The following is a 25687-nucleotide window of genomic DNA, read 5'->3' as shown; positions in this document are numbered from 1 at the left end:
TTGGAGAGATTCAGAGGCTGCAGGTATTTGGTGGTTAGTTCTTCCACGAAGAGGACTGTAGCTGGCCCCTCCGCTCTCTCGGACACCCCCAGAAATCTAACGTTGTTACCTCTGGACGTACCCTCATAATCATCCAGTTGCTCTACCAAGATATTGCTGATGGCTTGTAGTTCATTGACTTGTTTTCCCAATGCCTTTGTATCCATGACCAGGCCTTGCGCTACGTCTTCCACTTCTTTTACACTGGTGTCTATTTTTCTCAGGTCTGCATGTATCATAGAGATTTCAGTGGATACCGAGTCTATACGTGTTTTGAGGGAGAAGCGCATGCTTGTGATGTCCACCAGTATGTCCTGCAGGGTGGGGGTGCCCTGTTCCGTCGATGTCTCCTGTGTCTCTTGCAATGGATCATGTTGATTACTTGCCCCATCTTGGTCCTTTTGCCATGAAAATTTGTCTCATTTTGGTTGATGTGAGCCACGTCCTCCTTTGCCGCGTGACATCACACTGGTGCCCTAGCCGGTTCAGAGCCTCTGCTTTGACATTGAGCCTTTTGGTAATCACCGCTGCCTGTCAAGGGAGAAAGTCCCACGCGGCCTGTCGGTTTTCCCCTACTAGACTATCACACTGCTGTATTTATGACCGGTGCCCTGGTGCCTTTGTGTTTACAGGTACTGCAGTTGAGTGTGGAATCTATGCCACTGCCTTCTGTTTCTTGTGAGTATGCTCAGGTTTTTCTTTTTTTTGACTAATCGAAAGGCACAGTATGGAATAGGTCAGGCTGCCAACTCACCGGCTGTCCAAAAGCGCACTGCGCCCTGCTCTCTTCCGTCATGGTGCTCATCCTTGAATACATTCCACCACCACCAGTAGATTCAGATGCAGGCCACACTCGTCCACTGCTGGTTGCTAGGTTCCCCCATCACTTTTTCCTCCCTGGCCACTCCGGGCTCAATCTCACTTAGGCCCTGGTTCGCTTTCCGCACTTTCCTTGCTCCTCTGCTCTCGCCATCTGATGGTGTCGCTGAACGTCCGTAACCGACAGAGAGCATTACGTTGCTCTGTTGTCGGTGTCAGGAAACTTCTACGGCAGAGATACGGTAAAAGGCGCGCCTGTCCCATCTGTCACTTCAGCACGTGCCTGGGTTCCAGTCACACACACGGGTGTCAAGTCACCGGGGACTCCGTTTGACTCGTCGGGTGGTTCTTTTTCGGCGGATTCAATACTGCACCACTTTGTCTCAGCCCAGGCTTATTTATTTGTGATGAAGACGATGGATAAGTGCCGGAATTAAGGGGGAAGAGGAGTAAGGAGCCAAAGCCACATTAGTGTGAGACCATCTTCTTTGGCTGCTGACCATGCCCCCCCAATCTCCTTTTAAAACCACTAATTAAGAATCATGGCTAAACGTGTTCCAATCTAAACTCTCAGCAAATCTGTTTTCAGAAATTCAAGGTGGTCACAAAAGTGAAGCTACCACCCATCGGAGTCATCACATAAAACTTATCAATAACATTTACAGTAACTTAACTAATGACAGAAACCTGCTGGCCTTTGAAAGGGTATTCTGAAACCCACACATATAACCTCGGAGTCATCACATAAAACTTATCATTAACATTTACCTAACGGATATAATCAATGCTTTGTGTCTCCCTGGAAGTGCTCCTAGCCTCCTGAAACTTTTTGCTGGGAGGGCTGGGACTGGCATTTCAGAACCTGCACTGCAATAGATCCAATCCTTGCTTACTCGCCGTAGACCTAAATCAAGAATCTAATCTTCTACACGCTCATTGATCTGTGGTGTTTCCCAAGAATCATACTCCATTTCTCCTTGTGACTTCTTTTCAATATCTATGGTCTCCAATTGGCATATTTCCTCAGTAAATACATTGTGACTTTCCAAATGCACGATAGTTCCACACAAAACCATTCTTGCGAGTACAAATGCCAAGTGAACCCAATCACTGACACTCTGATAAGCATTAGCTTGTGCCTAGACCGCGGGTTCCACTGGAAAAAGCAGTTCTTCCTAAGCAAGAAAAGTGATGAATAGTCTAGTGATTGGATAATTGTGACCATATAACTGCGTTTGACTAGTCAGAAGACCCCAAACCCACTCATCCACTCCACCAAACGTTAAGAACATGGTAGCACTGTTGATGCCAAACTCTCCTTTGCTCTCCAAATCCCCAATGTCTGGAAAGTCCTCCCTCTCCTTCACAGGACCACAGAATCAAGCAGATTAAAGCCCTCTTCCTGGAATGCTTCGATTATTGTAAAATCCTCTATTCTGGTCTCCAGGAATTCACTTCCATACTCCGAAGACTTCAGAATAGGACAGCCTTAATCTTCATAAGTGAGTTAGAGGCTCCCAATGGATACCACGATTAAATGAAAGGTCTTAAAGTCCAAGTTTTAGTAACAATATTATATGGATAATATTTATAGGACAGAGTTGCGGGGTAAGACGCTATGGGGTGGTGTTTAAGAATAAAATAGGGTAATGGGGAAGGGGTTAATGGTTAGTCTAAGGGGTTAAGAATAGTAGGGAAGTGTTAAGGGAAAGGAATTAAGGTTAACAGGATAAGGATATAAGGATAAGGGGTACAGGCAGTGAGTGATTAAGAGTAAGGGCCAAGGGAAAGGCAACAAGGAGCTAGGGGTAAGAGTTGAAACATACCAGTGATAAAGTAAGGGTTTAATTGTATGGCGGTAAGATAAATTGTAAGGGGTATATGTAAGTGGTTAAGTGTAATGGGTTTAGAGCAAGGTGTCAAGGGGTATGTGTAGTGGGTATGGGCAATAGGTTACAGGTAAGGATTTAAGAGTAAAGAGTAAAAGGATAAGAACATATGGATAAGTGGTTAAAATGGAGGCAGGCCCATGGGTAAAGAGACAAAGGGGTAAGTAGTTATGGTATGGAAAAGGGAGTAAAGACTAAGATTGGGTTAAGGGTAAGAGGTTATTGGTAAGGGTAGCAGGTTAAGTATAAGGGGTAATATCCCCTACCCTTTAATCTTACCCTCAATATTGCCTCCCACCCCAATAAGTAAAGCACTAAGACCTGGCCGATGGTGGCCGCATAACGATGCTTTTTTCCCAAACCCTTCCTTGTATTTCTTGCCTCCCCAAATGCCCTCCCTCTCTCCTCGTTGCCTTCTACCCCATCAGCAATAAAAGAAAACACTATGACACAACCAGCACAGGCCGTCTCACAGTAGCGGCTGGTGGGGAATGAGGGTGGACAGGTGGAGGGCTGAGAAAATACAATTTTAAAAAACACTTACCTCTTCCGCAGGCTGCGTCTCTCCTACGCTTCTCCGGCAGTTCCAAACCACGAAGCACCCACGCTCCCCATAGCAATCACAACGCTTCAATACAGCGTTGTGATTGGTCTGAGTGCTGTGGATCGGTGCACAGATGGAGACTGGGGACCTGGGCATGTTCCCCATCAGGCTGTGTAATGGAGCCTGTTGAGGAGCATGCAAAGTGCGCATGACTTTTCGGCCGGCCAAGCAGTCATGTGCACTTGGAGTATGCAAACCACTCCTCCCCCTGTGTCTACGGCCCGCCCTAACCCAGCCCCCAACCTGCTAAAAATAAAATGATAATAACTATGTTAAAATAATTTAATTTTTCCTGCTTGGAGAGCAGTGGGGCATTGCTCCTCCAACTTAGTGGAGGAGCCACCCCTGCTGTGTCATAGCACTTTATTTTTTCACTTTCAGGCAAGCTGCAGAACAGCCGTGCTGCTGGACCACCTGGCTAGAAAACATTGACAAAGCCAATACACCTCTCGTAAGCGTGATCTGTTGGCTTTGCCAATGCTTTGTTATGTCTTCACATTAGCCACACTGATTGAACACATAGGGGCCATTATAATTTCGGGCAGATCGCCACCACCCGACTGGCGGTGGCGATCCGCCCGACATCTTTCCCCACCCGCACTCCATTTACCCCTCGCCATATTACAATAACAAGGGTACAGCGGCCGACGGAAAGACTGTCCGCCGCATTACCGCAGGCAGGCAATCGTTACGATTGCCTGTCGTGTGGTCCTGGGCCTTAATATGGTGGTGGTGCCTAGCAGGCACCACCAGCCATATTAAGATAAGTGCGGAATTGTGCCGTTTCCATAGCAGCAATGCCGCCATAGAAAGGCATGCGGGCTTTGGCTGTGGGGACCCGTTGCGGCCCCCGTGGGTGTTGAGGGATTGAGGGGTGCACATGGGGGGTACCTATGGTACCCCCTACATTGGCATACACAAGGTGGCATGCACCGCGAGGTGCCTGTCACGTTGTGCATGCCAATGAACATCATGCATCTTTTGCATTGTGGCGGGTGCTGCTTGCAGCACCGCCCACCGCAATGTAAAATATGCGGGATGCGACCGCCAGGTTGGCAGTCGCATCCCGATAGGCATGGCAGGACCGCCGCACCTCTGGCGGTCGGTCCCGTTTACCGTTACGGTGGTGGGTGGACTTTGTCCGCCCACTGTCGTAACGAGCCCATAATGTTTGTACTCTCATAGCATCAAGTACTTGACTATTTTCAAGTATCAATAAATTACGATCTTCGTAGTTACTTATGTGGTAATACAGTGCTCCACATTGCATTTCAATTCAAGTCTTTGCTGACATTGTAATAGTTCATGCATAAATGCACTTATTCACATTTTGCTTCAGTGAAACAACTAATACACGTTTTGCTATATAGTGAACTCAGCAGAGTGTAGCTGTGCCAGTTTGAAAGGAAATAAATTTTGACAGCAGCACAGTGCACTAATACCTATTCAGTAAAATCCTTTCTGCATCTGCAACCTCCCCCACCCTGTGCAATACTAATAGCCCATGAGAAGCCAATATTTAAATACAAAGTATAAAGGCCACATTCTGAGTGGGGGTAATTCCAAATACGGCCACAAACACTGTTAGATTTGAGACGGGATGTGGAGGGAGGATCCTTAAGTCCATGTAGGTCATGGACATAGAAGTAGGTCTTTAAGCATGGTATTGGACCTGGGGTGGGTGGGCCTCCTAATGCTGTGCTGACTGAGACGAGGCGGACCATTGAGGGGTTAGTGACTTCTTGTGGGCATTCTGAAAGCTTCACGGAGAATGCCTGGTCCGCCCATTATTTATCATTGGCTTTATGGTTTGTAGCTTACAGTTGCTTGCTTTCTATTTGCTGACTTTATTTGTTTTATGCAGTCCAGCTTGAGTTTGTCCCTTCCTTGGAGCACAGCCGGGGATTTCTTTTGGCGGAAACTGGCTGACCCTGCAACAGGGAGGCAGTCATTGGGGCTCTGGGCTGGCGGGAGAATGCATACTTCCATGAATGCTTACTTTCTTTAAACTGGCATTTAAATATTGTTCTTATCTTGTTAAATTTGCAGTGTATTTAATGACAGAGATAAAATGTCAGGCTCTGCCTTTTAAAAGAGCTTAGTGTTTACTTTTCTTTCTTTAACTTCAAAGTAAGAGAATTTATGAGACAATCTTGCTATCAAAGGAAATGCTTTTTTTTAGCACACAACAAAATTTAAATGTCTGTAAATGAACTGTGCAGATATTTCAGAATTAGGAAAGTACAAATGAAGCACAGTTTCTTTTAATTTCTGAAGTGTGCTTTGAATAAATATTTAAATATGATAAACACACATCTAAGCACTAGGTGATCACATTTCCACACATTATCATTAGTGTGCAGTAAAACTGTATGTCTGTGCAAATGTAATGATCATTTCAATTGAAAATGTGTTGTCTGTAATGGCAGTGTGCCACCAAACCATGCATATGCTACACTACGCCAATCCATTCTACACTACTCCACGCTACAACATGCTACTCCACTCTATACTCCTCCAGTCTATGCCACGCCACACCATTCTATGATACACCACTACACACACGCCACTCCACTCCACTCCACTCTGACACTCCACATCAATCCACTCTATGCCACTCCACGCCACACCTTCCCACTCTAAGACACACCACTACACAACATGCTATTTCACACCACGCCACTCCATCACACGTCCTTCCACTTTATGCTCCTCCAGCAACCCCTCTCTACTCTATGCCTATCCACTCTACATCACTTACCCCACTCCACTTCAATCTACCCCTACTTATCCTACTCTACTCCAATCTACACCACTCCACTCCAAGATACCCCATGCCACTCTACCCCAATCCACTCAAATCATCTCCACTCCACTCTACCCCACTCCATCCCACACCACTCAATCTACACCACACTACACCACTCTACTCCAATTTACTCCATTCCAATCTGTTCCGATCTACCCCACTCCAATCTACACCACTGTACCCCACTCCAATCTGCCCCTATCCATGCCACTATAAACTACCACGGTCCACCCCACTTCACCCCTAATATACCCCAATCCAATCTACCCCAATCTGCACCCTCTACTACAATCCAACCTACTCCACACCAGCCTACCTGCCTCAGCCCCAACAACTGCACTTCAATCTACCCCAATCAATTCCAGGCTACCCCACTCCAGTCTACCCAACTCCAATATACCCCACTCCACTCCAATCGACCCCACTCCACTCTACTCCAATCTACCCCACTCCACTATATCCCAATCTACCTGACTCTACTCCACTCCAAGCCAATCTACCCTACTCAACTTCAATCTACCCCACTCCAATCTACCAGCCTCCACTCCAATATACCCCACTCACGTCTACCCAACTCCAATATACCCCACTCCACTCTACCCCTCTCCACTATAGCCCAATCTACCCGACTCTACTCCACTCCACTCCAACCCAACCCAATCTACCCTACTCCACTCCAATCTACCCCACTGCACTCTATCCCATTCTAATCTTCTCACTCTAATCTACCCCACCCCACTCTACTCCACTCCCAATTTACCCCACTGCCCTCCAAACTACCCCACTCCACTCCACTTTAACCACTCTACTCTGCTCCACTTCACTCTACCCCAATCTATCCCACTTCACTCCACTCCAATCTACCCCACTTCACTCCAATTAACTCCACTCCTCTCCAATCTAGCCCCAATCGATCCCGCTTCACTCCACTGCAATCCACCCCACTCCAATCAGCCTCATACCATTCTACTCCAATGTGACCCACTTAACCCCAATATAACTTACTCCACTCCATTCTACCCCACTCAACCCCAATGTACCCCATGCCAATCCAATCTGCCCCATCCCACTCCAATTTACGCTACCTCTCTCTACCCCACTCCAATCTATCCCACTCACGTCAACCTCAATCGACCCCACTCCTCTCCACTCTACTGAACTCGAAACTGCACACCCCACTCCAACAGTAGTAGTTAAACCAGATTCCTTGATCTGCACCTGATAACACGTTTCATAAATGATTGTGTAGTTGGAAATTTTTAAAAAGTAACATTTTCAGAAAGGTAAACTTTTTTGATGTAGGAATTTTTGCACAAAAATGTGCACAGATTTTATCCAAAAAAATAATGAAACAAAATGATTTTCATGTGTTGGTGTTTCTACCCTAGAGAAGGTGCCACGAAAACATCAAACTCCCAATGCCATTTTGTTCACAATTATATGATCACTCTAATCTACCCCACTTCACTCCAATCTACTCTACTCGACCCCAATGTAACCCACTCCACTCCAATCTACCCCACTCAACCCTAATCTACCCGCAAAAAATCTGCCCCATCCCACTCCAATCCACTCTCTCTCTCTCTCTCCCACTCCAGTCTCCCTCAATCTAGCCCACTCTACTCCAGTCTACCGCACCCCATTCTACCACAATCTACCCACTTCCACCCCAATCAACTCCAGTCTACCCCACTCCACTCTACACACTCGACTGCCGTCTACACTACTTCGCTCCAATATAGCCCACTCCAATGTAGGCCAATCTACCCCCACTCCACTCCACCCCAATCTACCCCAGTCAACCTCACCCTACCAGTAGCCCCACCACCCCACAACACCCTAATCTACCCCACTCCAGTCCAATCGACCCCACTTCACTCTAATCTACCTCATTCCACTTCACTCTAACCTACTCCACTCCACTCCAATCCAATCTACCCTACTTCACTCTAGTCTACCCTACTCCAATCTACCCTACTCCAATCTACCACAGTCCAGTCTACCTCACTCCAATTTACCCCACTCCAGTCTCCCCCCTCCGATCTAATCTATCCAGTCCAACTCCAATCTACCCCACCCCACTCCACTGCACTCTCCACTCACTCTAATCTATCACTCTCCACTGACAGCTGAGCTACTCCACCACACGCCAATCCAATCTACCCCACTTTATTTTAATCTACCCACTCCAATCTACTCCAATCCATGCCATTCTAATCTACCGCACCACACTCCACCCCAATTTACCCCACTGCAAACTACCCCACCTCAGTCTATCCGCTCTAGTCTACCCCAACCCCCCTCCAGTCTACCCCACTCCCCTCCAGTTTACCCCACTTCACTTCAAAATACCCCAGTCTACCCCACCTCACTCCAAACTACCCCATTCAAACCCAATCTACCCCAATCCAATCTACCCTACCCCAATCCACTTTACCTCTCTTTACCCCACTCCTATCTATCCCACTCCATTCTACCTCAACCTACTCCACTCCAAGCTATCCCACTCAGCTCCACCCAATCTACCCCACTCCACGTTAATCTACCCTACTCAACCTCACTCTAATCTACACACTCCACTCCAGTCTACACCACTCCACTCTAGCCCACTCAACCCCTGTCTACCCCACTCTCATCAACCCTAACCTACCCCACTTCCATCCAATCTACCCCAGTCTACCACACTCCACCATAATCTACCCCCTTCTATCCAATCTACCCCACTCCACTCTACCCCTCTACCCCAATGAACCCCACTCCACTCTACCCCTCTACCCCAATGAACCCCACTCCACTCCACCCTTCTCCAGTCTACCCCATTCCACTTCAATCTAGCCCACTCCATTCCACCACAATCCACCCCACTCCACACTTCACCACAATCCACCCCACTTCACTCAAATCTAACCCAATCTACCCCACTCCAATTTAACCCACTAGCTCCAAATTACCCATCTCTACTCCAATTTACCCCACTCCACTCTACCCTACTCCTCCATGCCACTGAAGTCTAGCCCAGTCCAATATACCCCAATTTACCCCATTCCACTCCAATCTACCCCTCTCCACACCATCTACCCCACTCCACCACAATCTACCCTACTCCATACTACCACAATCTACCCACCTCCACTTCAATCTATCCCGCTCCTCTCTGCCCCACTCCAATCCCATATACACACTCCACTCCATTCTACATCACTCTACCACCAATCTGACACACTCCACTCAAATCTACCCCACTCCACTCATATCTACCACATTCCACTTCACTCCAACCTACCCCACTCCTCTCCAATCCACCCCACTCCACAGTACTCTACCCCACTCCACTCCAACCTACCCCACTAAAATATACCTTACTCCACTCCAATCTACTGCACTCTACTCCATATACCCCACTCCATTTCACTCCTACCTACCCCACTCCTCTTTAATCTGCCCCACTCCACCCCATCCCACCCACTGACTCCACTTTCCCCAATCTTCCCCACTCCACTCCAATCTAGCTCAATCCACTCCAATCTACCCCACACCACTCCACCCTACCCTAATCTACTCCACTCCAGCCTACCCCACCTACCCCTCTTCCGTATACCCAAATTTACCCCATCTACCCTCTCAATTCCACTCCACTCCAATCTACCCTAATCCACTCCAATCTACCCCATTCAACCCCAATCCACCCCACTTCACTCTACCTCACTCCAATCCACCCTACCCCTCTCTAATCTACCCATATATACCCCATTCCACTTCAATCTACCCCACTCCAATTTACCCCAGTCTACCCCACTCCAATCTACCACACACCAATCTATCCCACTTTAATCTACCTATTCCACTCTACCCCAATCTACCCCAATCAACTCCAATCTACCCCACTCCACTCCAATGTACCTTACTCTACCTCGCTTCAATCTACTGCACTCCAATCTAACCCACTCAAGTCCAATCTATCCCACTTCACTCCAATCTTTCCAATCTACCCTACCCCACTCCACTCCAATCTACCCTAATCTACCCCACTCGACTACAATATACCCCAGTGTACTCCACTCCATCCCAATTTACCCCAATCTCCCTCACACCACTCTGTTCCACTTAACTCCACTCCAATCTTCCCCACTCCAATCTACCTACTCCAGTCTACCACACTACCCAAATCTAACCCATGCCACTCTACCCAATATACCTCACTCCACTCTACCCCAATCTACCTCAATGTACCCCAATCTACCCCACTCCAATCTAACTATTAGCCATGCTGAACAGCATCAACACTGGTGTTTAACATGGCAAAATCACATTGTGAAAGCCAACAGCTCTCATATATGTGAGAGTTATTGGCTTTGCCAATGCTTGAATTTTTTAGACACAGAGATCAAATGATATGCCCAGAACCACAGGATGTTGAGCGTACGCCGGACTCGAACCTCGTTCCCCAGTTTCATGTGCGCTTCAGACTCCTGACTAGGAGAGGACCTGTCCCAAATCTGTAGGCCTAGATTAACAATAGTCACCACAGTAATTCATGTGCTTAGAAATATGATTGCAGCGCTTGCCTGTTGCTACCTACTGGGCACTTACAGATATATACAGTGATACAAATGTAAACGAAGCATCATAAAAAGACAACTCTTGAGTTTCTCTTCCTTGGGTTATAAAATCACAAGAGACCCCTCAAATGGTTCTGTAGACCAGTGAGTGCCTCAAATAAACAATTACCTCCGTCTATTTATTACTGAACAAATTTAGGAATAAAATAGCAGCTACCTTTAAAATCTGCCCTCCGTCAGGGTATTTCCGGAGAATGTTCTTCAGGTACGTCAGGAACGGAGGCGCCTTCTGACAGAACCGGGTCCTGGGAATGAGAAAAGACATACTTTGTGTCAAGAACCTGCCATTGTGTTATAGTATTTCTTCTAAGTCTCACTATTGGAGCTCTCCCTTGAGTTTCTACCATGATTTCCCGGTGAGAATACAAAAATGTAAAAAGCCGCAAACTCCCCCCTCCTACATGCATGTATGTGACTTAGAAGACGCCATGAGTGTGGCACAAGTAACACAATAGGGGTTTACAGCAGTGGTAGAAGCGGACGGGAACGGAAGGGCACGGCGTGCCCCTACTTCTAAAAATGATTTCAGTCCGTTCCCCTACTTCTTACTTTCAAAAAAGCATCCCGGGACGGCAATAGTCTGGCTTAAAAACTATAACTTTTTTCATTAGATTCCAGGGGCGGCTCGCACTTCTCTTGAACTCCAGAGGCTGCAGCAGCTCCTGCCTCCCCTGAGCTCGCACAGACGGAGGGCAGGCCGATTGTCATTACGATTGAGGCTGATTAGCCCCTTTCAAATGACAATGCGCCCCCCTCTGCCTTTAGCATATCAAGTGCCAGTGAGATCGGAGTTGGTGATTACAGAGGAGCTTTCTCCAGACAGAGTACGTGAGGAACTTGACACCTTGTCTAATTTGTTAATGTTGTACACAGAGTGAATTGGGCAGGAGCAGTGACGGGACAGAAGAGGCGACAGGAGCGACAGGAAAGGAGAGGTACTAGGGCAGGAGAGGTGACGGAGGGGGGGCAGGAGAAGTGACGGGGCAGGAGAGTTGACGTGTCAGGAGCAGTGACGGGACAGGAGAGGTGACAGGAAAGGAGAGGTGACGGGGCAGGAGAAGTGATGGGGCAGGAGAAGTGAAGGGGCAGGAGCGGTGATTAGGCATAGGCAGGAGTGGTAACCGGCAGGAGCAGTGAACGGATAGGGGCAGTGAACAGATAAGAGCAGTGAACGGGGCAGGTGAAGTAATGGGACAGGAGCAGTGATCGGGCAGGAGTGCTGATCGGACAGGAGCAGTGAACAGGCAGGAGCAGTGAACGGGCAGGAGCAGTGAACGGGCAGGAGCAGTGAAAGGGCAGGAAAAGTGACGGGGCAGGAAAAGTGACGGGGCAGGAAAAGTGACGGGAGGGGGTAGGAAATGTGACAAGGCAGGAAAAGTGACAAGGCAGGAGCAGTTACGGGGCAGGAGAGGCAACAGGAAGGGAGAGGTGACTGGACAGGAGAGGTAACTGGGCAGGAGAAGTAAATGTAAATGTAAATGTGTTGGATTTGTAAAGCGCACAGCTGCCCGTAAGCGTCCCGGCGCTGGAGACCGCTGCGGAACCCGTCCTGGCTTTCCCTGTGAGATGGTCCCTTCTGGGTATCTCCAAGGTGAAACCAGGCATCCCCGGCGTCTGTGGGGGGCAGTTGTGGAGATGAGGCAAGCTTAATGCCCAGAGTTGCCGAGTGTGATCCCTGGTTAGAGTAGGCGCCGAGGCGAGAATTGTCGAGTCCGCTGACCCTGGTCCACGACCCTGCCGCGTCGGGAATTGAACCCTGGTCCCGGGCCGTTCTCTGCTTCCGGGTCTGCCGCCTCTAACCAGTGAGCCACAGGAGAAGTGACCGGGCAGGAGAAGGGACAGGGCAGGAGAAGGGACGGGGCAGGAGAAGGAACGGGGCAGGAGAAGGGACAGGGCAGGAGAAGGGACGGGGCAGGAGAAGGGACGGGACAGGAGAAGGGACGGGACAGGAGATGTGACGGGACAGGAGAGGTGACGGGGCAGGAGAGGTGACGGGGCAGGAGAGGTGACGGGGCAGGAGAGGTGACGGGGCAGGAGAGGTGACTGGGCAGAAGAGGTGACGGGGCAGGAGAGGTGACGGGGCAGGAGAGGTAACAGGCAGGAGAGGTGACGGGGCAGGGGAGGGGGCAGGAGAGGAGGTGACGGGACAGGAGAGGTGACGGGGCAGGAGAAGTGACGAAGCAGTAGAAGTAATGGGGCAGGAGCGGTGATTAGGCATGTGCAGGAGTGGTAACCGGGCAGGAGCAGTGAACGGGGCAGAAGCAGTGAACCGGGCAGGAGCAGTGAATGGGGCAGGAGCAGTGAACGGGGCAGAAGTGACGGTGCATGAAAAGTGACGGGACAGGAGAAGTGACGGGACAGGAGAAGTGACAGGACAGGAGAAGTGACAGGACAGGAGAAGGAGAAGTGATGGAGCACGAGAAGTGAAGGGGCAGGAGCGGTGATTAGACATAGGCAGGAGCGGTAACCGGCAGGAGCAGTGAACGGATAGGGGCAGTGAACAGATAAGAGCAGAGAATGGGGCAGGAGAAGTGATGGGACAGGAGCGGTGATAGGGCAGGAGTGCTGACCGGACAGGAGCAGTGAACTAGCTGGAGCGGTGATGGGGCAGGAAAAGTGACTGGGCAGGAAAAGTGACGAGGCAGGAAAAGTGACGGGTCAGGAGCAGTGATGGGTCCGGAGAGGCAACAGGAAAGGAGAGGTGACTGGGCAGGAGAGGTGGACGGGCAGGAGAAGTGACGGGGCAGGAGAAGTGACGGGGCAGGAGAAGTGACGGGGCAGGAGAGGTGACGGGGCAGGAGAGGTGACGGGGCAGGAGAGGTGACGGGGCAGGAGAGGTGATGAAGCAGTAGAAGTAATGGTGCAGGAGAGGTGATTAGGCATGAGCAGGAGTAGTAACCGGGCAGGAGCAGTGAATGGGGCAGGAGCAGTGAACCGGGCAGGAGCAGTGAATGGGGCAGGAGCAGTGAATGGGGCAGGAGCAGTGAATGGGGCAGGAGCAGTTAACGGGGCAGAAGTGACGGTGCAGGAAAAGTGACGGGACAGGAGAAGTGACAGGACAGGAGAAGTGACGGGACAGGAGAAGGAGAAGTGACGGGACAGGAGAAGTGACGGGACAGGAGAAGTGACAGGACAGGAGAAGTGACGGGACAGGAGAAGGAGAAGTGACGGGACAGGAGAAGTGACGGGACAGGAGAAGTGACAGGGACAGCAGGGACAGGAGAAGTGACAGGGACAGGAAAAGTGACTGGGACAGGAGAAGTGACTGGGACAGGAGAAGTGACACTGGACAGGAGAAGTGACGGGGAAGGAGAGGCAACAGGGCAGGAGAGGCAACCGGGCAGTAGAAGTGACCAGGCAGGAGAAGTGACCGGGCAGGAGAAGTGACGTGACTAGCAGGTGACGTGACAGGCAGGTGAAGTGACATGGCAGGAGAGGAGAGGCGGAACAGGCAGGAGAAGTGACGGGCAGGTGACGTGACGGGGCAGGAGAGATTACGGGGCAGGAGAGGTGATGGGGCAGGAGAGGTGATGGGGCAGAAGCAGTGATTAGGCATGAGCAGGAGCAGTGACCGGGCAGGAGCGGTGAACGGGGCAGGAGCGGTGAACGGAGCAGGAGCGGTGAACGGGGCAGGAGCGCAGAACGGGGCAGGAGCGCAGAACGGGGCAGGAGCGGTGAACGGGGCAGGAGCGGTGAACGGGGCAGGAGCGGTGAACGGGGCAGGAGCGGTGAACAGGGCAGGAGCGGTTAACAGGGCAGGAGCGGTTAACAGGGCAGGAGCAGTGAACAGGGCAGGAGCAGTGAACAGGGCAGGAGCAGTGAACAGGGCAGGAGCGGTTAACAGGACAGGAGCGGTTAACAGGTCAGGAGTAGTGAGTAGGGGAGGAGCAGTGAACAGGGCAGGAGCAGTGAACAGGGCAGGAGCAGTGAACAGGGCAGGAGCAGTGAACAGGGCAGGAGCGGTTAACAGGGCAGGAGCGGTTAACAGGTCAGGAGCAGTGAACAGGGCAGGAGCAGTGAACAGGGCAGGAGCAGTGAACAGGGCAGGAGAAGTGACAGGCCAGGAGGAGGGAGGGGGCAGGGGGATTGATGAAGCAGGAGTGTTGATCGAGCAGGAGTACTGACTGGACAGGAGCAGTGAAAGGGCAGGAGCATGAGTTTCTCCTAGGGCGACTTAAAGGGTAGGGGGCCAGTTTAGTTTGGGGGTACCCGTTTTGTACAAGTGCAGGAGTTTTAAAAACACTGCAAAGTTCTTTGTATATTCAGCAGGTTTCGGTCAACAATACAAGTGCCAAGATAACTTTGGTGATCAAGGTACCTGCTGGAGAGAGATGGGAGCATGTTTTGTCTAATGGCTGTTTTACTCATCGAAGGTAGTGCAGAGGGGTAATATGCCTGCTGCAAAGAACATGTACCATGCATATCAAAGATCAATATGTTATGTGCATAGTTCAGTGGGTACTGCTTTGTGTTCACTTCCCGAATGAAAGGACACTTGAATACTTATGGCCTGGCAGTTCGGGCTGGACTGTTCCCATTGGGCGCAGAATCTAGACTGATTTGCATATGGCTGGGTCCAAACTGGAATGGCATGGTGAGCAATAAACGATGGATTTAAGCCCAGATCTCTGAACTGGGATGAATGTATGACATTGTTCTGCATTCTGTCCATCAATTGTTCTTTTTGCATTTGTCACCCGAGTGGGACAGGTATTCTCAGACACAAGTCCCGTGCTCTCCATGCCACTGGAATCAAGCTATCCTGGCTGATGAGGGCTGAAAGCCCGAAACCGGTCCTAGGATGCTTGTTTCCAGTCCAAGGAGGACCTGGCTTGGCAGTTCTGGCTGGACTGTTCCCATTGGGCGCAGGGTCAAGACTGATTTGCAAATGGCTGGGTCCAAACTGGAATGGCATGGTGAGCAAAAAAAACAATGGATTTAGGCCCAGATCTCTGTACCGGGGTGAATGTATGATATTGTTCTGCATTCTGTCCACCAGTTGTTCTTTTTGCTATATTATGATTGAGCAGCTAGCTGGCTGAGAGGAATATGTAGGAGCCTTTGTGGGTTTCATGAGTCTCGATTCTCCTGAAGAGTCCCTTTCTCTTCTGAGCCCTGCTTAACACATGTGTACAGGAGGAGCCCTGTATTCATGACCTCAATGTTTGAGAGAGAAAATAATCATGGATTTCTGAACAATGAGAGTAAAAGCATTAAGGTAACAAGTTGTTCCTGCTTATATTTCACATGCTTTACATAAACCTGTATTCCCTATGAGTGTTTGCTTTTTCCTGAATTAAACCTCAAATAAACTTGTTTATCCATGGTTTTAATTAAATAACGTTATAAGCTGTACCTGGTCAGTGAAATGCTAAACGTACTAAAAATTGGTATGTTTTGCTATTTCTAGCCACACCCCTGACTCCGCCCACTGATTCAATCTTTGGTTATTCCCGCCTCCTGATTCTCCACCCACAGTTCCCCTACTTTTTTTCCCCCACTTCGACCACTGGTTTACAGTAGGTAGTGAAAAGAAGTGGGAGACGGGCAGGGTTTACAGTGGAGAGGGGTAGGAAGAGGGGCACACAGAGGGTCTGGGCATCGAGGGCCCTGGCAGGGCTGCAGGTGGGAAATGGGAGGTGCTATAAGTTTGGGATGTGATTTTAGGTGGCTGGTCTGGAATAGTAATCTAATAGTTGCACCAAACACAGAATTTTCTAGGAGCGATCAAAAGTAGTAGTTAAACTTGATTCCTTGATCTGCACCTGGTAACACGTTACATAAATTATCGTGTAGTTGTAAAATTTAAAAAAAGTAACATTTTCAGAAATTCAAACTTTTTTGATGTAGGAATTGTTGCACAAAAATGTGCACAGATTTTTTTTCAAAAAAATAATGAAACAACATGATTTTCATGTGTTGGTTTTTTAGAGAAGATGCCACGAAAACATCAAACTCCCAATGCCATTTTGTTCACAATTATATGATTCGAAAGAATGCCAGCAATGCCTGGCTATCATTCCTAAACAAGCACTGGTAACGTACATAGGCCTCACTGTTTTATACATGAAAGTGCATCTTAATTAATTGAGGATTGTGCGTGTGTGGTAGTGTGGGTGGGTTACTTGGTGAACGTGGGACTGAGGCAAGAGCTCGATAGATGAGAATGAACGGATTCATGAAGGACTGAATGATTGAATACATGTATCATTATGGGTGAGTGAATGCATGAATGTAAGGGGCAGTGCATTGATGAGTGGTTGAATAAGTGACTGGAAGAGCTTCTGTAAGAATGGTTGAATGAATGAATGAGCAAGTGCATGCATGGTTACACCTGTCTTAAAGGCAGTGGCACTGATTACATCCTAAAATAGCCACGAATTGCCAGTAGTATGCCAGTGAAAATTCTTCAAGTGATATGCTCGTTGTCTTCCAGCAATATTGACACACCCAAATGACGTATTGACCCACATCCGCCTTTTTCATCAACTGGGCAGGCCTCACTTAGCTTCGATCAGTAGGACCGCGCGACACTTCACCTACAAAGAGGCTGAACCAGAAGTTCAGTAACTTACAGCTGGACCACCACTGCCCAAGCAACAGGTCCCAGACAACTAGAACCACCCGTCCCTGAACCCCAAGGCGGCCAATGACCTTCACTTCCTGGCTCACCCCACTAGAGCTGGTTCAAGCTGAGAAAGCGGCCATGTCAGAAGGTACAGCGCCTCTAACCTCGAGGAGCCTTCTCTAAGGACATCAACATTTCTAAGAGGTTCTTCGCTAGCTCCATTGATTAACACTGGACACTGTGTGCCTATTTTTAAAGATTTTTTTACATTTCATTTTTCAATCAGAGCTTTCGAACCCCTTGACCAACATATGTTATCCCTTGCCTTCAGATTATAAATGCATGTCCTTATATTTCATCTGGGTGCGGTCTTTCAGTAGTTTATCTCATACTGCCATCTGATTGTACTGTCCCATATTCTATCTCCAGGTCTTTCCCAGAGTGGCTTCCCTCAGGACTGCTGCTGGGTAGGACTGCTCGGCAGTCCCTAAATGTGACGTTAGCAGTCCAAGAAAGAACAATCCCCAACATCACTTGAAGAACTGGTTAAAAACTGATGAAAAGTGTAAGATGAGGAAAGAAATATTCCTGGGGGCTACTATGCTCTGAGGATACTTTGGTTTTCTGTGACCTTAAATTGCCTTTCTCCGACCTTTAACGCACCCTTCATTTTTTCTCACTATCATCATATCTCATAATAGTGTCCCTTCTTCCTTTCATCGCCATCTCTCTCCTTCTCCCCTTTCTTGCCCCTGCCTTCAGCTCCCTTGCGTGGATCCCTCACTCTCTCCATTTTAGCTCTGGCCCTATGTTCTCTTCCATCCCACACTGCTTCTTCTATCTCTAAAGTCTTCCCCGACCTCCTCCCTTTCATCTATGTCTCCTGCATTCTTCTGTTCACCTCCCACATCACACTACCCCATGCAGTGTATGTAGTTTGTTCCTCACCTTTTCCGTCGCCTCTGAGACATGATGATGCTGGAAAAAAACAGAGGGAAACTGGTTATAATTACAACTTGATTGTGGGCCAGGAGCTGCCATAATCCCCCGTTTTCCCTCTTCCCCCAGTGGGATCTTTCCTTAAGCTTACGTGTCTTACAGGTGAAACCACCCTCTGCTGTGGTGGTCTGTCCTGAAGTTGAGAATGTCCCCGGTGCTCAACTACTCTTAGGTTGGGCCCTTCCCCTGAGGGCACGTGCGGTACAGGTGTGACCTTCTGCGCTTCAACAACGGTCTACGAGAAGGACACTCTCTGTGCGACACCCGACCCACAAGGGAAGCGTTCCGCTCAGTTCACCTCCCCTACAGCATGGTACATCCCCGGGTTGTCTCGTGCCCTGAACTGTGAAACAACCCGGTGGTCACCCACCCTCCCCGCTATGATTGGCCAAGCTCCCCTCAACGCGCTGGAAGTGAAAGGGAGGGAGGGGGAGGAGCAAACATTGAGGGGAGATGTTTAGGAAAGGCTTTGCCAAGGAGAACTGTGGGATAAAGTGCGATGGGCGACGAGTGATGAATGATTGATGAATAGTGAGGGATGAGCATTAGGAGATGAAGACTGAGGAATGAGGGGTGGCGTTAAGGACTGAGGTGAGGCCTTAGGATTTAGGTATGAGCCACGAGGAGCACGGGACGTAGAGAATATAGAGGAGCGGGGGAGCATGAGGGTGAGCAATGAGAGGTGAAACGTGAGGGTGAAGGGGTGACCAGTGGAAGGTGAGGTACGAAGAGGAGTGAGGAGAGAGAGAAACAAGGAGTGGGAATAAAGATTGAGGGATGGCGAATATGAGATGAGGAATATAGAGTAAGAAATTGAGGGGTGAGGGGAAGGAGAAATGAATGAGAGCAGGGTCGATGAGTGAGCTTGAAAGAGAAAGGACTGGGAAGAGAGGGATGAGGGTTGAGGGTTGAATAATAAGGAACACGATGAATTATGAGGAGGGGGTGCGAGGCGAGAGCAGTGCGAACGGAGAGTGGGGATGAGACGTGAGGAATGAGGGAGGAGGAGTGAGTTTTGATGAATAAGGAGTGAGCGTTTAGGTATAGGGAGTGCGGGGTTAAGAATGGTGAAGTAAAGGGCACGGGAGTGAGGGATAAGGAATAACTGATGAGGGGCAACGAGTGAGGGATGGATGTTAAGGGTGATTAGGGAGGGATAAGGAGTCAACGGGTACTAGTGGGGACGGAGTAGTGAAGATAGGAGAGAGAAGTCAAGAATTCGGAGTGAAGTGAGGGATGAGGAGTGAAGTTGAACGATGTAGATTGAGACGCGGAGATGGAGGGATGAAAGGAGAGGTCTAAAGAGTGACACTGAGGAGTGCAGTTGAAGAGTGAGGGTTGATAATGAATTAATAAGGTGTAGGAAGGGGAGCGAGGGACGAGTGAACGCATTTGGATGGGATGGGGGGAGGGAGGTGTCCGGAGTGATGGGTGAGGAGCAGACGACGAGGGAAGAGGGTTGATGGATGAGATGCTCTGAAGCGGCGAGATGCTGCGTTGCAAGCAGGGATGTTGAGGAATCAGTCACTTATCGAACTGATGGCTCTGAAAGGCCGAGGAATGTACAAGATTCATCTTAGCCAGAGGCTTGTAGGGATGGGGCAGAGTCAGTCATGCGCGAGGCTGGTGCTGATGCCTCTGAAACCCTGGCTGGGTAGAAACAAGGTGCCGTTGCCTGGAGTGTACGCAATTAATTCAGTCAGTGGCTGCAAACAGGCTGAGTGAGTGGTGGAGTCTGCGGGTCGCCTCGGGCGTCTTCCTCACCTGCTTCTGGTACCCGGGTGCGCTGCTGTCCTGCAGTCAGTCTCTGCATCCAGCCTCTCCTCTCCAGGACTGGCTGCAGCCGGGCTTCTGCGCCCTTTAATACACCGTGTCCGAGATAGAAACCGAAACCGAACAGTATCGTGAGTTTCGTTTCTTGGATCTCAGCTCGCTTCAGGAGAGGGCAGCCTCCGGGGGAGCAGTGAGGCGAGAGGGGTTTATTTATTTATTTTATTTATGTATGCGTTTTTATATAGCGCGGACTTTACCCGAAGGCGTCAGAGCGCTGCACAAGAAAATTACAAATGAACCAAAATTACAAAAGCCGACGATAAGTTACATGAGGTAAAAGGGACAATTGTGAGCAAACAAAATACATGAGGTAGCAAACGGTGCAATACAGGAGGAAAAAGTGACAAGTGTGCAGGTTACAAGAGAAACAAAGTACAATTAGAGGTATAATACTGCAATATATGCTAGACACTCAGGCACACGAACAAACGTTACGCAGGCAATGGTGGCACTTGTGCAAGTATCAAAAGCAAACAAAATGTGAGAGGTAGCAAACAGTGTGTTACAAGAGAAAAGTGACGTGTGCAAGTTACAAAAGGGTACCATACACAGGTACAAGGATAATACTGCAATAAATGGTAAACACTCAAACTACCAGAACACACTAGGAAGGCACTTCCATAGTCATGGAGAATAGTTTTCAGTGATGGGAGGTCTTCCTTCAGATAATAGAGAGGGCATGAATTACTTTAGGAGGTGTCTTTGGAGGAGAACTTTGAGGTCAGTTTTGAAGGTCTGGGAGGAGGTGGTGGTCCGGAGCTGAGGCGGAAGTGAGTTCCATATTCTCACCGCGTTGCCTGAAAAGGATTGGGTCATCGATCTTTCCTTCTTGAAAGTGGGAGGTTCAAGCAGTAGATTCTCCGCATTGATCTTTCCTTCTTGAAAGTGGGAGGTTCAAGCAGTAGATTTTCCGCATTGATCTTTCCTTCTTGAAAGTGGGAGGTTCAAGCAGTAGATTTTCCGCATTACGTGAAGGTCTAGAGCCTCCAGAGAGTTTCTAGAGCCTCCAGAGAGTTTCAGCTTGTTCGCCAGGTAGCGAGGAGAGGAGGAGTGCAAGGCTTTGTGGGTGATACAGGCAGTGAGCTGGGAACTGGCGATGCTGAACCATAGAGTGCTGGGGGCTGGTGTAATGAGGCCGGCTCTAGGGCGGTACGACCGGTGCCACTGCACCGGGTGCTGACTCTTCCAGGGGGCGCCTGTTTGGAAGTATTTTATGGATTCAAAAGCACCTGCTACGCAATTGTTGGGCTCTGGCAATTTTCATACAATAAAAATGTCAAGATAACTCCGGTGATTAATGTTCTTCCTGGAGAGAGGAGGAGTTTTGTCTAGTGTAAGTTTTAACTCATTTTATGATAGCACAAAGGGTTAATGTGCCTACTGCAAAGAATGTGTACCATGCAGATCACAAAGTGCATATAGTTTAAATAGGTTAGTGCTTTTGTCAGAGAGATCCTTTTATTACTGGCAGTGTAGATGTTAAAATCCTAACATGGAATAGTGAGCTCATAACGGTCATCAAAGAGCTGCATGCAAACTGCAAGGTATAGATTAGAGAATTACGATGTTTTCCTCCATCTTTCTTTATTGTAATGTTTCAAAAAGGGTTCCTTTCCGTAAAAAAAAATCCTTATTATTAAATGTAACCCCCCACTATGGAGTTATGTTTAACCCTGGGCGAAGAACTACGCTCCGTTCGCGGAGCTTGCGGAGTTTCGGCAACTCCGCGTTCTACGGAGAACGCGAAGCTGTCGATTACTCCGCGATCCAGTGCGTAGCGTAGTTCTCGCGCGCTGAATAACATTATCGCGTGCGCGGCAATGGCTTACCTTGGCCCGTCGCGACCGCCTGGGTAGGTTCGCGCGATATTTGACGCGATCACGCATTTTTATAGTGCGAACGAGAAGATGAGTTCCCGAACATGTCTAACACAACGCGAACAGGTTACTTGTGACCCGGAACAGGAAATAAGGGAACGCAAGCGGGCGGGACAAGCCTCTTGGGTAACTTAGCGCGCTAGCTATCTCGAGCATGCAGGCAGCGCCCCGAACACGCGCACCGCGCTCCCGAAGACGAAAAACGGCACGCGAACGGGTCTAGCAAGCAACTACGCATGTCCGCGGAGCTACGCGTAGGTCACGGAGTGCAAGTGCGTCTTCGCGTAGCTCCGCGGAGTGCGGCTCTGCGAACTACGCCCAGGGTTAGTTATGTTTTAAATTCTGAGTCTTTGTTCCTCCAGACCAAGCACTCTTAAACTATACAGTCTACCAGTATGGATGACGTGACTCACCTTATAGTCTTCTAGCTTATGTAGCATTTCGTATACACTGATTTACACACATATGATTGATTGTCTCTGTGTAAATATTTGTGTAATGTATGTGTGATGTAAAGTGCTCTGACACCCTACACTCGTTTAGGTGGTGCTATATAACTAATTAAATACATCTGCGAGAGTGTTGTTATGGAGGCTTGAGGGGGCCCTGTTAAAAAGTAGTAGTGAGGGAGTCTGTGGGGGGGGGGGGCGCCACCAGCGTTAACGCCGGCCCTGCAATGAGAAGCACCTGTACCCCTCCCCCTGCCCCCCAATGAGAAGCACCTGTACCCCTCACCCCTCTCCCCCTCCCCCCTCGGAAGCCGCACGCCCTGCTCCTCCTCTTGGTATTTTCTTTGGGTCATATGTGGTGGAGCGCGAGGTGTCCGCCCTTTTGTGTCCATTGAGCCGACGGCAGCCACGCCCGCTGTCCACCTGGAACCAGTATTACTGCACTGACATCGCTGAGCGGCTTCGACTCCATCCTCTCAAAGGGGCGCGGTTTCAGGTGTGGTGCTGCAGCCGGGGCTGTGAGCGCGTGACTCCCTGCCCCCTGGCCTCTCTCCTCCCGCCGATCCTTAATACTCGTTTTAAGTTTCATTTCTCAGCGTTGAGCTCGTGTTGCTCCCTCCCTCTAACTTCCATAGCACCCTCCCTCCCTTCCTCCACCCTCCCTCCCTTCTCTGTCTCTTTTAGTTTTATTTCTCCGTCTCTCTCACCTTCTAAATCCACGTTGTATCTGTTTACCCGTTGTTTTTTGTAATCCTGGGGTGCCGCAGGGCACTCCGAAGGGAAGATAGGGCTTTCGAAGTTGAGTCGCGTGGCTCAGTTTACTGACGCATCCACGCCAAAGATCGGCACAGGTTCAAATCCTGGTTGGTCCCTTACATCTCACCCTTCACGGGTCGGAGTCTCCGTTATCCAAGATGCCGTTATTAAGTTCTGTGTGTATGAATCAGTGAACCCTGATGATCAAAGGGACCGGGCAGCATCTCGAACTCTTCCATGTGCCGGGAGAAGCTCAAGACCTTGAGGTCCAGGATTATTTATTTATTTATGCGTTTTTATATAGCGCGGACTTTACCCGAATAGGACTTTGCAATAGGAACAGAACTGATACACGAGAACATTACAGGTGAACACATTACAAAAGCAAACGCTAAGTTACATGAGGCAAAAGTGACAATCGTGAGCAAACAAAATACACGAGGTAGCAAACGATCCATTACAGGAGGAAAAAGTGACGTGTGCAGGTTACAAAAGCGTACAAAGTACAAGTAGAGGTATAATACTGCAATAAATGGAGGACACTCAACACAAGAGCAAACGTTACGTAGGCAATGGTGGGCACTTGTGCAAGTATCGAAAGCAAACAAGTCAAGTCAAGTCAAGTCAATAAATTTATATAGCGCGCTACATACCCAGAGGGTCTCAAGGCGCTTGAAGAAGGGTGGGGAATTATTTGTCAAATATCCACGTTTTAAGTTGCTTTCTGAATGCTAGGTGGTTCTGATTAAGGCGAAGGTGAGTGGGAAGTGAGTTCCAGGTTTTAGCTGCCAGGTAGGAGAAGGATCTACCTCCCATGGTGGTCTTGTTGATGCGAGGTACAGTGGCAAGGGCTTGGTTGGAGGATCGTAGCTGGCGGGAGGGGGTGTAGAAGGACAGTCGTGTGTTAAGGCATTCGGGTCCGATTTCGTAGAGCGCCTTGTGTGCGTGGGTTAGGAGCCGGAAAGTAATCCTCTTATTGACGGGGAGCCAGTGGAGGTCTTTCAGGTGATCAGAGATGTGTTCTCTACGCGGGATGTCTAATATGAGTCTGGCTGAAGTGTTCTGGATGCGTTGGAGTTTTTTCTGGAGTTTTGCGGTGGTAATCTGTGGGGGTCGGTGGCTCCGCCCTGGCCTGGATTGCTAATTTTCTTTCTGATCGCACATTTCAAGTGTTTTCTCCCACTTCTGTTTCATCTATCCTCCCTTCTAAACACGGTGTCCCGCAAGGGTCTATCCTTAGCCCCCTTTTTTTTAATTTATATGTAAGACCCCTGGCCTTTCTGGCTGAGCAGGCAGGTCTCACGATTTACTCTTACGCCGATGACACGCAAGTCATCTACTCACTTTCCACCAACAAAAATTCCTCTTCCTCTTCTCTTCAAAATGGACTCCGACAAATATCTGCGTGGATGCATGACCACAAATTAAAATTAAACGGGGACAAAACGGAACTGCTTCTGTTTGGCCAAGATATCTCGTTATGGGGCCCACAGCATTGGCCTCCGGAGATGGGTCCTCTTCCTACCCCAACTACGAATGCTCGTAATCTTGGGGTCCTCCTCGACAACCAACTGTCCTTTAAGCAGCACGTCGTGAAAGTCTCCGCCACCTGTACCACCATCATCAGGTGGCTGAGGAAAATCACGTGGATGCTGCCTGCTGACACCCTGAGGACGGTAGTCCAGGCTCTTGTCATCTCACGCCTGGACTACGGGAACATCTTACTCTTGGGTGCCAGTAAGGAGGTAATTAGGAAATACCAGGTGGTACAAAATATGGCTGTTCGCCTTATTTGTAACCTTCCTGCTAGAACTTCGACCTCGTCTCACATGCGTAACCTGCATTGGCTGCGTATTGAGAATAGGACTAAATTCAAGGCCTTGTGTCTTATGCACAAAATTTTGATTGGAACAGCCCCCCACTATCTTTCTGTTTTAGTGCAGCGTTATGTTCCATCTCGCGCACTTAGGTCCTCCACCCAAAATAAAGTGAAAGTACCACGAATCAAAAGAGCAAAAATGGGAGGTCGGTCATTTTCCTTACTAGCCCCCTCGCTGTGGAACTCCTTACCGCTATCTTTACGATCAGAAAGGTGTTTTTTGACCTTCCGCAAGGGCATCAAGACCTGGCTATTTGATATGTAAGATGCTGACCTATCGCTCCCTTCACCTTCTATACCTTGTGTCTACTTTAGCGCCGGGAAACCTCCGGGTAGCTGTGCGCTTAATCAAGTGTAATTATAAATAAATAAATAAATACCGGCGTAGAGGGTGTTTCCGTAGTCCAGTCGGCTCGTGACCAGAGCATGGGTGACTGTTTTTCTAGTTTCGGTGGGGATCCAGCGAAATGTTTTTTTGAGCATGCGAAGAATGTTGAAGCAAGATGAAGAAACGGCGTTGACTTGTCTGTTCATCGAGAGTGAGGAA

The 25687-nt window shown here is 49.1% G+C and overlaps 1 protein-coding gene across 1 annotated transcript in view; it reads right to left on the bottom strand.

Moving 5' to 3' along the window:
- LOC144770404 (sacsin-like) overlaps positions 1-20207 on the bottom strand; it is a 311092-nt gene extending 290885 nt beyond the window's left edge. The window contains exons 1-3 of the mRNA XM_078654911.1: positions 20111-20207; positions 18296-18325; positions 10937-11024 (exon numbers count right to left, since the gene is read on the bottom strand). Of these exons, the coding sequence (XP_078511037.1) occupies positions 10937-11024; positions 18296-18318 (111 nt within the window). The 5' untranslated portion in view covers positions 18319-18325; positions 20111-20207. The remainder of the gene's footprint in view (positions 1-10936; positions 11025-18295; positions 18326-20110) is intronic.
- Between the last annotated feature and the right edge of the window lie 5480 nt (positions 20208-25687).

This window comes from Lissotriton helveticus, chromosome 7 (assembly GCF_964261635.1).
Source record: "Lissotriton helveticus chromosome 7, aLisHel1.1, whole genome shotgun sequence".
NCBI classification, from domain to species: domain Eukaryota; kingdom Metazoa; phylum Chordata; class Amphibia; order Caudata; family Salamandridae; genus Lissotriton; species Lissotriton helveticus.
Note: the sequence above shows the minus strand (reverse complement) of the source record. Positions and strands in the feature narration are given on the sequence as shown.